The sequence below is a fragment of the Tinamus guttatus genome, unplaced genomic scaffold (genome assembly GCF_059628265.1).
Source record: "Tinamus guttatus ecotype Peru unplaced genomic scaffold, ASM5962826v1 Tinamus_guttatus_pri_ptg000389l, whole genome shotgun sequence".
Classification (NCBI taxonomy): Eukaryota; Metazoa; Chordata; class Aves; order Tinamiformes; family Tinamidae; genus Tinamus; species Tinamus guttatus.
The window spans coordinates 284267-298900 of NW_028288923.1; the positions used below are offsets into that span (position 1 = coordinate 284267).

General features: G+C 43.9%; 1 protein-coding gene across 2 annotated transcripts in view; it reads left to right on the plus strand.

Moving 5' to 3' along the window:
• The first annotated feature begins 4200 nt into the window (after window positions 1–4200).
• Window positions 4201–14634, plus strand: part of LOC104577404 (thymidine kinase 2) — a 63070-nt gene continuing 52636 nt past the window's right edge. For both annotated transcript variants that reach the window (XM_088530840.1, XM_088530837.1), the window contains exon 1: window positions 4201–4533. In XM_088530840.1, the coding sequence (XP_088386966.1) occupies window positions 4348–4533 (186 nt within the window). In that variant the 5' untranslated portion in view covers window positions 4201–4347. The remainder of the gene's footprint in view (window positions 4534–14634) is intronic.

Consider the following 14634-nt stretch of genomic DNA (forward strand, 5'->3'; position numbering starts at 1 on the left):
GTTGTTACGATTGTGCTTGACTCCTTGCTGAGTAATTTGCTTCTGTGCAAGGTAGTCACTGCGGTGCCGGGTTACGGCGCTGCCTTGTCCTGGGGGCTGTACGTTCCTCCTTCACCTGCAGCTGGGTGCCCAAGGGAAGACTCATGGCACCTGTAAGCCATGGCCATCCCCTGCGCCACTTTCTACCTCACAGTCACTGAAGTGGGTCCCTGGGAGACCTTTTGCTTGTATGTTGTGCTGATTTCTAACTGTGACCCCACAGAATCACTCACCTGTTCTCCAGCTGCCCGTGGCTGCAGGAGCAAGGTGTGCATGTCTCACTGTTACAGCATGGGAGCAGAGTCCTCCTGAATGCAAAGTAACACTTTAACTTCAAAGTAACGCACATTTTCCTACAGCAAGTCCTCTATTAGCCGCCTTCCCCCCCGCCCCTTCCCTGAAATGTTGAGGCAGCTTCAAAACTTTTTACATTGAGACATTCAAGAGAAAAAAAAACCCACCTTCTCTCCAATGCCAGAGTTAAATTCTAATCACTGCTCAGCTCCCGGAATTTGGCAGCAAACCAGTGTTCCTTCCCCTTGGTAGGTCATGTGGAAATACTGGAGCACTTTCTTAAAGAACCTCTCTGCTCTTTTCAGGTACTTGCACAGATGCAACTTTCCTGTTGGAATTAGGCTCTAATGCCTTTAGCATTCCTAACTACCCTTCCCCAAAATAAGCACCATTTAAAACAAGTTTTTATGTAGAAACATTAAAATACTTCAAATATGTTAAAACTGCAAAAATCCAACTTTTAAAATCAGGTTTTAATTGGGTATTCATATTATGGCAATAGGATCATACACTTCAATCTTCAAATAAACTCTTAAAGTGCTTAAAAGAGCTCACAAGGAGTTCTTAAGTTTACAAACGGCTGGTAGATGAGAACTGTTTTGTTCAGTCTGTTCAGTAATAATATGTAGATTCCTTTCCCATTGTTTTTATGCCTAAATTATTATATGTTTTTAGTGTATCACTGCAGACCTAGAGACTTTGTAATGGGGAATTCTTGATTCAGTCAAAGGTGGCTTGACTGTTTGCTGAAATTGCAGATCTCTAATCATTATTAATTATTATGTCTATGAACAGTGTAGACTTTCTCCCTTCTATTTCTTGCTCGCTTTCACTGCTAAGTTGGATTTCAGCTGGATGTGCAGTCTTTCCTGAACGCTGTGAACCGTTCATCGCTTTGGTGCTGTGGCGGTGTCTTGGGTGCTGGTCATGGAGCTGGCTCCCCATTTTACAAGCTCTGGTGCACGTACATGCAGTGAAATGGAGGGCTGTGCTTGAAAGGTTCATTACTTGTAAAAACAAAGTTATCTCAAAGCAGTATGATCTTCCTTGGACGAATGCAATGACCTTTTCTACTGGATCAATACTTTTATTTACATAATAAACGTAGACTACTTTTTTTTTCCCTTCAAGTGCTACAGAGCAGACTAGAAAGGTGCCGTATCGGGCAAGAATGTGTGTAAAGGATTCCTTTGTTCAGTGCTGGCAGAGGCCTCGCAAGCCCCTGCCAAGTCTGTCCAGCCCACCCACCCTTCCAGGAGGACGCCAAGAAATCCCCCGCTCCCGCTTGGTGCTGGCGCTGGGCCCCTTGCAGCGAGGGGGAGCGCGCTGTGCGATGCCGCTGCCGAGGGGGCACCGAGGCCAACATCCTGCAGCCGCGGGAGCTGCCGGCACCGCCTGCGACACCGCGGCCAGCGACGCTGCCGGCGCGACGAGAGCAGCCCTCGCGGCTGCCCAAACAGCCCGAGGATGTGCAGGGCACGGGCAGCACTTACGGCGCGTTCGTCGTGCTGGGTAGGCAATAAGTTTGCTAAAGAGCAGAGTTCTCAGCGTTCCTGCCATGTGCAGCACTTCCAAAATGCTCTGTTGATTTTAAATACAGTTAGACTTGTCCACCGTTCTATAGGAAAAACTAAGCAATGGAGAAGCTGAAGATTGCACAGGAGGCTGTGGCTAACACAAGAAGCAGAATCAAGATCTTGTTCTGCCTCCCCCTTTTCTTAAATCGCTCCATCATCTCTCCCTCCATCCTTTACTTGCCTGCTCAGGTATTTTTTGGTCCTCTTCAACATGCTGATGTGTTTTATTTGGGGCCACAAACAGTACATCAAAATAATGCTCACTGGGTACTTCAGAAATGTTTTTATCATTACACGCACTGTGTGAAAGCACCACTGGAGCCCCTCAAAACAAGTGATAAATGTCTTGTTACAAGCAAATAGAAATGGACTCTGTGTTTCTGAGGCAGCTGTGGAATCTTTAGTTAAAAAGAATACAGAAAAAGCTCTTGTAAGTGACAACCACCTAGTCATGATATTTCCTGAAAAAGAAAAAAAGGCAGCTTTGTGAGACTTCTGATGTCCCCCAGCATTATACAGGAACTGAAGTAAGAAACTGTAAAAAAACTGTTAGTGCCTCATGGCCAGCCTGGTGCCAGTGTAGGATTTTCCCCCTCTGATTTCATAGTGTTAGGCTAATTTTACTGGGTCTAAGCAACAGAGCTTTCCATCCTTCTCCTGACATTTTAACACTAAAGAGGTAAAAATGTTTCCTTCCTTAAAAATACATCCAACTCTCCATCTTCCTGATATTACCAGCCTCTCCCAGCTTGAGAGGTCACCAGAGAAATGATGAACTTACTTCTACTGGCTTGATAATATCAATTACTTCTCCAGGTAACCAATGATTGTTAATGATAGACCAAAGAAAAGCCTTTTTCTCCATCCAAGATTGCACGGGTGCTCTTTGATTCTGTCATTTTGGTTCTGCTTCTTGGGATCTTTCATAGAGAGACAAAAGAAAAGAAGAAAACTATCTTGAAAGCACACACACAAAAAAAAGGGACTTCAAGAGAACTGAAAGGGAAAGAAGATGCAAAGTGCAAAGGTGACGAAATCACTGCGGTGATAATCTGCAGTGTCCTTGGAAAACAGGCAGAAAAACTGAAGCAGGAAGAAACTTTGCTCAGAGGCACCGGGAGGCTGCAGGAAGCCTTAATGCACGTGAACCCCTGACACGTGAAAGGAGAGAGCAAGGTTGGCACCCAAGGAAGGGACAGCAACAGGGACCTGGCCGCCAAGGCAGCGGCTCACGGGGGAGGAACGCGAATCCCGGCTTAGTCTAACGTGTGACACGCACTCGCTCCCTGTGCTGTGCGTGTGCAGATACATATCTGCAAGTTCCTTGGTAAACTTCAGTATTGAAAATAACACTTAAAAACGTTTTTAACACTCATGCAAGAATTATTTGAAGATTTTCAGTATTCAAACCCCTCCAAGTACAGCTTGAAGCAGTAACTGTGAAGTGTGAACTATTTTATATAACTCGGAGGATAAACACTGAATTATAAGTATTTAAAAAGCTCAGTACTGTTGACTTTTTAATGCTTGGTATCAAGGGTGCTTTTTTAAAAAGCCTCCCATGCAACACCCTGCAAGCAGTGCCTGCAAGCGACAAGGGCTGCCCACGAGTCAAGGTCACGGTAGCATTTCCAGAGCTGGCAGACACTACCCCGGCACAAGCATTTCGCGTACTGACGCGTTTGTGGACGAGGGGCTCTTGTTATCTTCTCGCTGCCGATTTAAACCTCTGCCAAAGGTGCGGGGAAGGCACCGTGGCCACTCGCGCAGGGGCCGCAGCCCCGTCCCCGTGTCCTCTCGGTCGCGCAGGGGCCGCAGCCCCGTCCCCGTGTCCCCCCGATCGCGCCGCGGCCGCAGCCCCGTCCCCGTGTCCCCTCGGTGACACCGGGGCCGCGGCCCCGTCCCCGTGTCCCCCCCGGTCGCGCCGGGGCCGCAGCCCCGTCCCCGTGTCCCCCCGGTGGCACCGCGGCCGCAGCCCCGTCCCCGTGTCCCCTCGGGGTCCCCTCGGTCGCTGCGCGGGAGGCGCCCGGGCAGGTGCGGCGGGCGGGGCAGGTGCGGGGCCGGCCGCGCCGCTCGGGGCGGGCTCTCCCCGCCCTTTCCGCTGCGCGCAGGGGGAGGAGCAGCCGGCGGCCGCGGCGGCGGCAGCAGCAGCTTCTTGGCCGGTCGCAGCTTCCGCGCCGGGCCCGGGCAGCGCAGCGAGCTGCGGGGCGGCCGCTCCGCTCCGCTCCGCTCCGCTCCGCTCTTGTGCCGGGCGGCGGCTCGTGCGCGGGGCGGTAGCGCCGGGGCCGAGGCCGGGGCGGGCCCGGCGGCAGCGCGATGCTGCCCGCGCTGCCCCCGCGCCCCTCGGCGTGAGGCTGCGCGCCCCGGCGCGGCCATGGAGCGGGCGCTGCGCTAGGCGAGCGCGGCTGCGGCGCGCGGGCCCGGCGGCGGCGGCGCCATGAGGAGCGGCGAGGACATGGAGGGCTTCGACGGCGAGGCGTCCAGCACCTCCATGATCTCGGGCGCCAGCAGCCCCTACCAGCCCACCACGGAGCCCGTGAGCCAGCGCCGCGGGCTGCGCGGCCTCCGCTGCGACCTGGACTACGTGCGCGGCGCCCTGGGCAGGCTCAAGCTGGCCGAGGTGGTAGGTACCGCGGCCGGGGCTGGCGCTCGCCCAGCGCTCCTGCATGGCGGGCGGCAGCGCGGCCGCCTCGGCCCGGCCCGGCCCGCGGAGGCGCCGGTGCCCGTTGGGCGCCGCCGGGCGCCGCGTTGGTGGCTGCGGCCTCGCGTCACCTGCTCCCGCCTCGGGGCAGTGTCACCTGCGCGGGGGCCGGGCCCCGCCGCGAGAGCCCGCGTTGGTCGCTGGTGTTCACGTAAAGCGCCTCTGTTCGCCTGCCCTGTGCCTTTCCGGGCAGCGCCTGCGTACGGCCCCTGCCTGCGGCCTCAGGTCGTTGGGCCGTTACAAAAATATCGCTGCGGGCTTTGTGTAAACACGGGGCTTAAAAAGAAAATTCTGTCTCGGCACGTTAAGTGTTTCAGTTCAAATAGGACAGATGGCTTCGCCTCGGTGGCCCCGGGTGCGACGGGCACAGGGCAGGGATGCTGCGGGGCACAGGCTGCCGCAGGCCCTCCCGTAGCACCTCACGGGGCTGATAACCTGCTTGTGTGAAGAAGGATGGCGCGGAGAGATGCTTCTTAATATTTCATATATATTATTGCAGCATTTAAAACGGGGCCAGGGAAGACCAAGCCTACACATGCGGATTTCATGTAAAGTATATTGAAAGTACCTTGCTTTCAGCAGGGAGCAGATGTTAGTTTTTTAGAGCGCAAGTTGTGCAGGACTCAGCTGACTGTAGCATCATAGCATCGTTCCTGTGAACACCCAGGAAAATCCAGGATTTGCAAGGGCAGTTTGTTTTGGTTCTCTTCTCTGTGTTGCAGCACAAAACTGATATTCTGCAAGTTTTAGCAAGGAACTTGTTATGTGAGTAGCCTTCTAGCAACAAGAAATAGCTGCATTTATATTATGTATTTTCAGGACTGAAGCCAAAGAGTCTGTCATCACTAAGCACCATCTACCTGGCTTTGAACTGTTAAAAGCTGTCTATGTGGTAGCAATTCTAGGGTGGTGTTATCTAATATGCTGAAATAATCTGCCCTTGGGGTTTTTGTTTCTGTTTCTCCGCCCGCTCCTTTCTGTAGCGTAATAATAGACTTTGGCAAGTCGCATTAAAAGCCTGTAATTCAAAGGAGTTGTTGGACGGGAGTAGGTGAGTCCTTTGGTAATGAACTCCAATTGCTTTGGAACCAGTCACAAAGGGATGTGCACAAAACCTGGAAAGATTTTAAGCCTTGTAAGGAAAGCAAAGGGGGGGAAAAAGGGCTGTGATGAGGCTGCAGATAAGGGAGTTTTCTTGTGTGTTGAGCAGATGAGTCGCTATTTGGAGTGCGCTAGGGAGAAGTACCTGCAAGCCAGTATCTCCAGTTGGGTTGAATAATGCATTGTGCCTTTCTAATAATAGCAGTGTGACCCGTTGCACCCAAGAGAGCCTGAACCTAGTGGGAGAGAAATGCGCAGGAAAACAAACTGCGTAATGAAGTGTGTGCACCAGCTCGACATGTTTAACTGCTGCATTAGTTTATAATGTTTAACTTTATTTGTGCTCAAGGCAAGCTATATCTCATTCATGGTAATGACTGGTAGAGCAAACTACTGAATTTTGCAGCTGATGGAAAATTGAGTAATTCTGGAAAAGAAGAGAACACATTCCAACATATGCTAAATTCATTTGTTTGCCAAGTGTAATTATTTTAATTATTATAATGCTGAATATAGTATTTCTGTAAAGTTTTTAAAGTCTGTGGTATAGTACTATAAGCTCTTTAAAAAATGAGGAGAAATTCCCTTTATTGCAAACAAGAAAATGGAACAAAAAAGGACTATAATGGTTAATATCAAATGTCTGTAAATATATTCGAGCAAGAGAGAATGTTACAGGAAAGATTACTATGCACATACCTTGTTAAGCATCTGGATTTGCATTAAGATACATACATGATTGGCAGGAAAAAAATATCGGTTTAAGACAGATGTTGCCACTTAGTTTAATCTTCAGTTTAAGGACTTTCTGCTAGTTCTTAGTGGTGTGTCTTGAGCTATAACTTTTAGGCATCATGGCTGACGTGATGGTTTTTCCAAACGTATGTTCTGAATAGTCAAAAGAAGAAAGAACATAGAAGGAGGGGAAAAATGACTGAAAATAAAGGCTTAGATAATTGTAGGCTCTCATTTTATTGAAAAATTGCCTTTATTGATTCAAAATACTTTTTCTGGGGTTGTTACAAGATGAAATGACATCTGACAAATTAGGCATATGGAATAAAGGGAAATGTAGATGAAGGGAATAATTTTAACTTGCACTTATTAGTAGTGCCAGAGACTGTGCTGTAAAGTGTCCTTTAAAGGGTGCTCTGTAGTAGTGGCTTATGAGGTTAGTGATTCATGTGCCTATTACACAGCTGTTTTTAGTCTGATTGTGGCTTCCTTGACTCCCAGGGAAGGTTGAGTACTATTTTGTTTTCTGTTAATTTGACAATGGGCATTCAGAGTTTAAAATGTCTTTTAATTCATTGGGAGTTCTTATTAGTATACAGGACTAACTTTAGCAATTATCTAATAGGTATAACTGTCTACTGCTAGTCATTAATATTGAATTTGAAGAATAGTGAGGAGGTAATAAAAGATCCATGGAGAAGAACTTGTTGAACTGATTATCTGTTTTTGAACACTTTACCGTTAGCAAACAGCCCTTTCACTTGTGTTTTGTCTTACTATGTTGAAGTAGCTCTATAAAGAGGACTGAAGGAGCAAGAAAGAAACCCCATGAGCTTGCAGCAGTAGGTGACTTTCTTTTTTGTCCTTTGTGAGCATTCATACAAATAAACACATCATTCTTTCTTTAGATGCGGTTACTTGATATCTGCTGCTACTCACATAAGGCTAGAAGTAGGAGGTGAAGGTGATGGGTGAGCAGCATCTGAGCAAGGGACTCTTGAAAGATAATGTGGTTATTTGGATTTGTGAGGAAATTCTCATTTAGTTTGGGTTGCAGAAGAGCTGTAGACCCCTCTTAAAGAAGTCGCCTGAAGGATGGAAGGTGGTGGGTGCTGGACAGGATCAGGACAGAAGTTTTCAGGAGGATGGCAGAGTGGCTGAGAAACTTCAGATATCATCAGTCAAGGTGGAAGAAAATGGCAATGGAGAGAAAGACTTTAAGTTTTGTGAAGCTTTTCATTTTTGGAAAACGAGGACTTGAACTGGACGTGAAAGGCCAGGAGAAGTTAGGACAACGTATGCTATGCAAAGAAGTATTTTTCCTTCTGGGAAGTTGAAATGTAGATGGGATTTCTCCCAACTTCCAGTGTTCAGATGGGTTAGCACCTTACCATACTGCACATGAGAGAAATGAGAGCTGTTCTTGGAGACCACTGCAAGCTTTTTAGGGTTTATTTTCATTACGCTCTGGCATGGCTTTATGTTTCTTATTCTTTCGGGTGCTTTAGTACTTCCCATGGAGATTATTGAACAATCAAACAGATTGGAAAACTTTACTATGGACATCCTCAAGTTATTTCAGTACTTCTGCTGTTGCTTCCATATAAATTTACCCTTAAATTTCCTAAGGAGAACCTCCTCTCTTCTCCCTGAGAGGTGCTTAATTAATAAAAATGTTTATTATATAGGGAAGCAGAAGGGGTCCAAAAGGGACAGCCCTTAGCAGGTGACACGTCTTTCTTGAGAGTGTGAACGAGTCACTGGAAGTTGTTTCACTTTAGATGAGTTTGCTTTTTTTTCCCTCACTGTATTTCTCACTGAAGCTTTCCTGTATGTAGGATTGTTTATCCTTTGTGTTTATCTTCTGCATTTTCAAGGATCTTACTATTATTAGAGCTGTGTGTTGGAGTGTATTTTCTGCTGAAATTCCAGTGGAAAAACCAGGAGACCCTGAGTTGCCAGCTTGCTGGATTATTTTGGAGCTTTTGTTCCTGGTGGGCTTTTCGTCAGGCCACCAGGTGAGATATGAGAAAACCAGGCAGGATCCTGATGGGATCCTTAGTTTCCATCAGGATCCTGCCAGGTTTCCACAGGCACTTTATTTAAAGTAGAATATATCACTTTTAACAACTGGGGCAACTGATATGAAAAATTGTTCCTAACCAGTTCTTCTGACATTGGTGGTAGTTGGAAATGGTTTACCTGGAACAGTAAGATTACAGACAGTCTTGTGAGGGAGGTTGCAAGTGGAGAGGGGGGGACAGGGGAAGAAAAAAAAGGGAAAAGAAAAGGCCTTATCCCGTGCCATTTAGGGAGTGGGTGGCATTCGTGATAGATGGGGACTGGTGTCTGTGGTTAGGACAGTACTAGTAGACTTGCTTTCCTAATTTGTCTGTTCCCACAGAAAAAACTGTGCTTAAAAATACACGCGGCTGCTGCTGCTGGAGATAAAGGCTCTGCTCGGGCGGTCGTGAGCCGCACGTTGCGGCTGGGGAGCTTAGTGCCCGCCGGCTGCGCTCCGGTGTCCGCCCCGCGCGCGGCCGGGGGCTCTGGGATAAACCTCCGGCTTCAGCCCCGCTGGACCTTGCAGTTCCTGTGCTCGCAAGTTTTTGAATGTGAAGTGTTTAATCTTCATTTGTGGAGAGCTGCTGAACGAGGGAAAATCTTGTGGCTTACAGTCGTTAGGCGTTTCCAGATCCAGAAATTAGTTCAGTCCACTAAAATTCTTTCCTATTGGTATCTATTGCATAGAAGACCTAAGAAGTCAAAGAGCCAGTAATACATAGATATGTGGATAATAAGGCTATTGGGAATTGCTACTGTTAATTATATTACAAAAGAGTAATACCCTCTATGGTTCAAGCAGTAAGGTAACTGCTAACAACTAGAATCAGGTAGAAAACTAATACGACATGTTCAGTAGGCTCATAGTTAATTATTGGAGTATTCCGATGCCTTCAGCGCAGTGTCTCATTCCAGAGGCAAGGATTAGATGGGTCCCTCCGTTGTTCCCCTGAAGCACTGCTCCATCTCTTGTGGTATATTACTCTTCTGCATCCGTGCAACCATGGGGGTGCTTAGAGCAGGGAACCAGGCACTTTAACAGCAGTTGTTGTTCTCTAAATAATGGAAGTAACTACTAGCTACTGTGTGTGATTATGGAGAAATTTGGATTTCTTTCATGTTAGTTATAATAAAGTTTGGCTTTATTTAAATATAGTAATAACTAAGCTACAGGAAATTAGACTCTACCTGGATGCTGAATGACATTCTGTGTCATATTTATTGCACAGCAAGGTCATTTCTCAGTGTTCAAGTCAGGCAGCCAGGCCTCCTATAGCATTTAGTGGTCTCTGCTAGAAGCAGAGCACTGGAGGAGAAATCCAAAGCCTCCTAAGGAAGGCTTTAGTATCACAGGCAGCTCCGTGCTGTAAGTGCCCAAGTTTTCTCTTCAAGTTAGTTTCTGTTAGTTCTGCTCTCTGAGTTATAGAAACATTCTAATTTCTGGTGTGAAATTAATTCTAGCAAATTTATAGCTGTATAGTCTTGCATCATCATTGCCATTGTCAGTCTTAATCTTGTTTAGTCTTAACAAGATAAGATAATTTTGGACTCTTCTCATAAGAGGGGTTTTCTGGTCTCTTGATCATTCAGCTACTTCTGCGCACCACTTTCTAACTGAAGTAATCTTCTTTTTTGAGTGAATATAATCAGAATGGAGGTAACTTATTCATGTGTTTTTTATCAGTGTGTGAGATAATGTTGTCACTTTTCATACCTCTACTGGAAATGACTCTCCTGTTGCGTCCTGCAATTACATTGATAGATTATAGTCATTCTGTAATTAACAGTATCTTCCACATTTTCTTCTCTTCTAATTTCAAAACAAGAAATTGACCTTTATGTGACAAAATCTGTCTCCTCCATAAGTGTGTGACTTTGCATACTGGACATTGAGTTCTGACTGTCAGTGGTATTGGTAGCTTCTTGTCCAGAAGATGTTAATGTTACGTCAAGAAAGGAGAAAATGATTGTTATCCATCTGAGAAATACTGTGGAAATATCCTTTTAAAAGGATCAAACTTACAATATGCGCATATACTTAGAAATCCTGTTTAGATGCAGTCTAACTTTTCCATGTTTCTGAAAGTCTTGATTCTCTTTGGAAGTATTTCTTCCCTTTAAAAGGTTTGGATCTGTTGTATGGGATATTTTTACACGGACATTTACCACAGGAGGAGAATGATGAGATAACACTGTTTAGCTTTTTTAATGCTTTTGTGTGCAACTAAAGGAGTTATCTTTCTACAGCAGAGAGTTGATTTTTAGTCTCTTGTGGTTGGTTTTACATATTATCTCTTGTTGTCCTACTGTCATATTGAACTCCAAATTCCAGTTTTAAATTTCTCCTTGAGATAGTGAATAGTTTTAATTCTGCTTTCTGAAGAAAGTTCAATAATTTCTGTAATATTTTTCTTCTCCCATAGTAAGTTAATGAAACAGAACTAGATTCATTGTGCTAGTTGCAGATGCTGCAGGGAGAACCATCCTCTAATGGAATTCTGTTTTGGAAAGCTACCCTCTCTTGTAATCTTCCTCATCTTCTCTGTAGACTTTCATCTTATGCTGATGAGCCTTCCTAGTGACTTAATGAGGATTTTGAGTTAAGGAGGCAAGGAGAAGGGCCTGAAACTTAAGAGTGTGGTGTTTTTTTTTTTTTTTTTTTTTTTTCCCCTTGTAACACAGCTAGTTTGGGAGGAACCGGTTAGTATTGATGCCACTTAATGCATCCTTTTTTCAAATCAACTCATATGCTTTTTAGTAGTTGTCATCCCATGCTCAAAATGTTATCTTGAAAACACCTTGATTTTAAACTTCAACAAATAATTCTGTACTAGCATTTTGCATGCGAAGAGTGCTATATGCAGAGTGGATGATGAATAAATGTCTTCACAACTGCTGCTGGTCTGTGATGATAGTGGTTACTCTTCCTAAATTACAGCTGCACAAAGAAAGTTGTTTTAATTATTAAAAACTAAAAGTCACTTAACTACAAGTCATGCTAATGTTATTTGTTTCCAATACATGGAGGTGATATTTAGGCATCTCTGATACTTCAGTCTTCTGCTCCGGATAACAGGCTGGTGAAAGCAGAGGCAGGAGGGCGCAGAGCCTGTGTAGAGCAGGCGCAAGAACAAGCGGTCAGAGCAGAGAGGAGGTTGGAAGGCGGTGTCGGCCGCGCAGCGGGCGCTCGGTGCTGGCACGGTGCGTTCCCGCGCGGCGCAGAGCGCGTGGATCGGCCAGCGCCGTGTCTGCGCTTAGGAGCTCTCCAGTGGATAACCCTGGTGAAGTGCGGGGGTGGGAATGGCAGAAAGGTGGAAATGGGGCTTCAGGGAAGCAGCGCGACTTCTAAAGTTTTCATCTTTGTTGTATGCAAACTGAACTGGGAATTATAAATCAGATGTCACAATTCTGACTCATCTTAGGGTTCTGGTACTTAATGCCTGTGGAAGAATATGGTGAATTTGTACCCAAACATGTGTCTTTGTCTTTATCTGCAATTACACCTCTCTTGTATGTAACCTGATATTCAGATGTTTGATACTGTTGAGCAAGACATTTTTTTTAAAATTTTCTTTCTTTTGTTTATGTTCATGAAAGGTTTAGCTTGCAAGTCAACTAAGCTCGTTCTTGATAGTTCCCTTCATTACAGGATAGCTTAAATGCATAGTGACAGTGTACCTAGTATGTGGAAATACATCCTGTACTTCAGTCTGGAATTGGATACAGTGATACTTCTGCTGCACATTCACTTAAAGTAAGCCGCCTTCTTCTTCTTTTTTTTTTTTTTTTTTTTTTTCCCCCAAATACTGGAAATCTACTAGTGATGTAGTGGTACTCCTGTGGTGTTCTGGCACTTACTTGGCAGCAAGTTATTTTATAAATGGACTACAAGTGTTTCCATGTTTGTTTTTTTTTTTTTGTCTTACATTTGAAATCTGAAAGGTCTGTACAAGAAAGCAAACAGCAAGCACAAGTGTTAGGTATTTCATGAAATAGACAAATGTTAAGAATCTTAAACTTCAGCAACTTTGGCTTCATTAAATTATTTTCATTCTAATAATTAATGCTACCATTTGAATATTGAGAAGAAGCTAACTTGATGCTTGATCTTTTGCTCTCGTAAAAGAAGCTAATAGTTGTATTTAACTCTGTTATCTTGGTAGAAGCTATTTTTGTCTAATACAGGTGAAGCCTTTTATTAAATATTGGGATTGTCTGATTTTAAATAATGGCTTCACTTATTGGTATTTTCAAAATATTCTGTTAAAAGTACACTTCACAATGAGTTAAGCCACTTTCCTGCAATTCTGGAAGAACATCTAGCTCATGGTGGTAGTCCAGTAAGGACCCTGACTTGAAAGACTGAGATGTTGTTGCTACAATCTTAAGGCTTTTGTGGTGTTAATGACCTTTTTATAGTGCTATAGTGAGCCAAATGTATTTGCAGTCTTCAGGCAGACCTATTCGTCGATGATAAAATCACGATTTGCTGTTATGCACTGAAGGTTTGTTAGCTCTCTTCTCTTTTGGGTGAGATTACTATATAATAGTTTTAAGACAGCCTTAAGCAGCAAGACAAACTTGAAAGTTTTGTGTATTCCCCAGTACAGCTGGCAGTGCTCTTTAATGTTCTGGTCTACATCTATTTTTTTTTTTAATGTTCTGTTTTACCAGTGTGTCTAGACTATTTTTGCCTTTTAAGGCATGGCATCTAAGGGGGCCTTGAGATTGCAATCTTGGGAACATTGGGATTGCAGGGACATTTTGCACCACTTCCTTTCAACAAAAACAAGAAGGTTTAATGGATTCCTTAGGACTACTTTAAGTTCTTGACTGTTTTCTCATTAAAATTCCTTTCTTGTTTTAGTATTTGGGAGATGTTTGATGTTTACTCGTAATTGGGATTAAACAGAATTTTAAAGGATACAGAGTTATTCGGATAGTCTTAAAATACTACTTTCACTTTTGAAAATAACCTAACAGGCTAGTTAAACAGGATGCAGTACAGATCTAATACATTAACAAATTTTATGAGTACACCTTTACTTTTTAAAACCAAGTAATTTATCCTACTGTTTGTTACAGATTTTACAGTACTGTATTTTAATGTTGTTTTGACTAGCTCAGTTTCCAGCACGGGTCGGGCTATAAGCATGAGTGGGATTGTGAAGCCAGGTTAGAAGTGTTGATTTTTCCTTCTTTTAAGAGCTATGATGAGAATTCTCATAAGTGAAGGAATACCCAAATTTTCCATGTTTTAATAATCACAAAAGCATCATCTTAGTAACTTAGGAGTTCCAGGAGAGAGTGAGTATGTGTGTACTATACAGAACAGGCACATCCAGCCTGAAGACAGGAATAAGACTCCCATGTTCCCAGATACTTTAAATAGCAAAAGTGTGATAAGTTAAGGATTTTTGAAGCTTGACATAATAACAAATGCTGAAAATGGACTGGGGCAGATACGATACCTTGCAGAGGAATAAGTAATAGGAGGTTGGAAAAATAAGATACCTCGCCGTGAAAAACATACATTATTTCTCCCACTTACTCCAAAAGTAGCTTTTCTTGCATTTTGGAAACATGCAGTGAAAACATGCAGTGGTAGAGTGAGTATAATTTACAAATCAAATCATCTTTATTAGTATGATTCCAGTTAGTTTGTGGGGTAGTTAGTAAAGCACTGGTGATGTTTGAGGAGTGCCAGCCAAATGGTATTAATCTGTTCTTCTTTTTTTTTTTTTTTTTCTTTTTTTTTCTGAATTACTTTCTCCTTAATTATTCTTTCTGATTTTTGTGATTTAAGCAAAATTAGGAGTAAAAATAGAAGATACTGAATTGTAAAAAGCTGATCTTAAGCATGCTACACAGTGATTCTTAAACTAATAAATGCTGAAACAAAACCAATGGATTTCAGTGCAACTATTGTACTAATCTTTAAGATACTAAAATAAGTAGCAAACAAAAACTAATATTCATTTTCAGGAAAAGCAACTGTAATTATTATTTATTCCATGTGGCAATCCTGCGGGGGAAAAAAGTTTCATCTTTGAATGAAAGATGGTGCCATAGTAGTAACACTAATGAAGAATAAACTTACTTTTGACATTTTCCAGTTCTAAG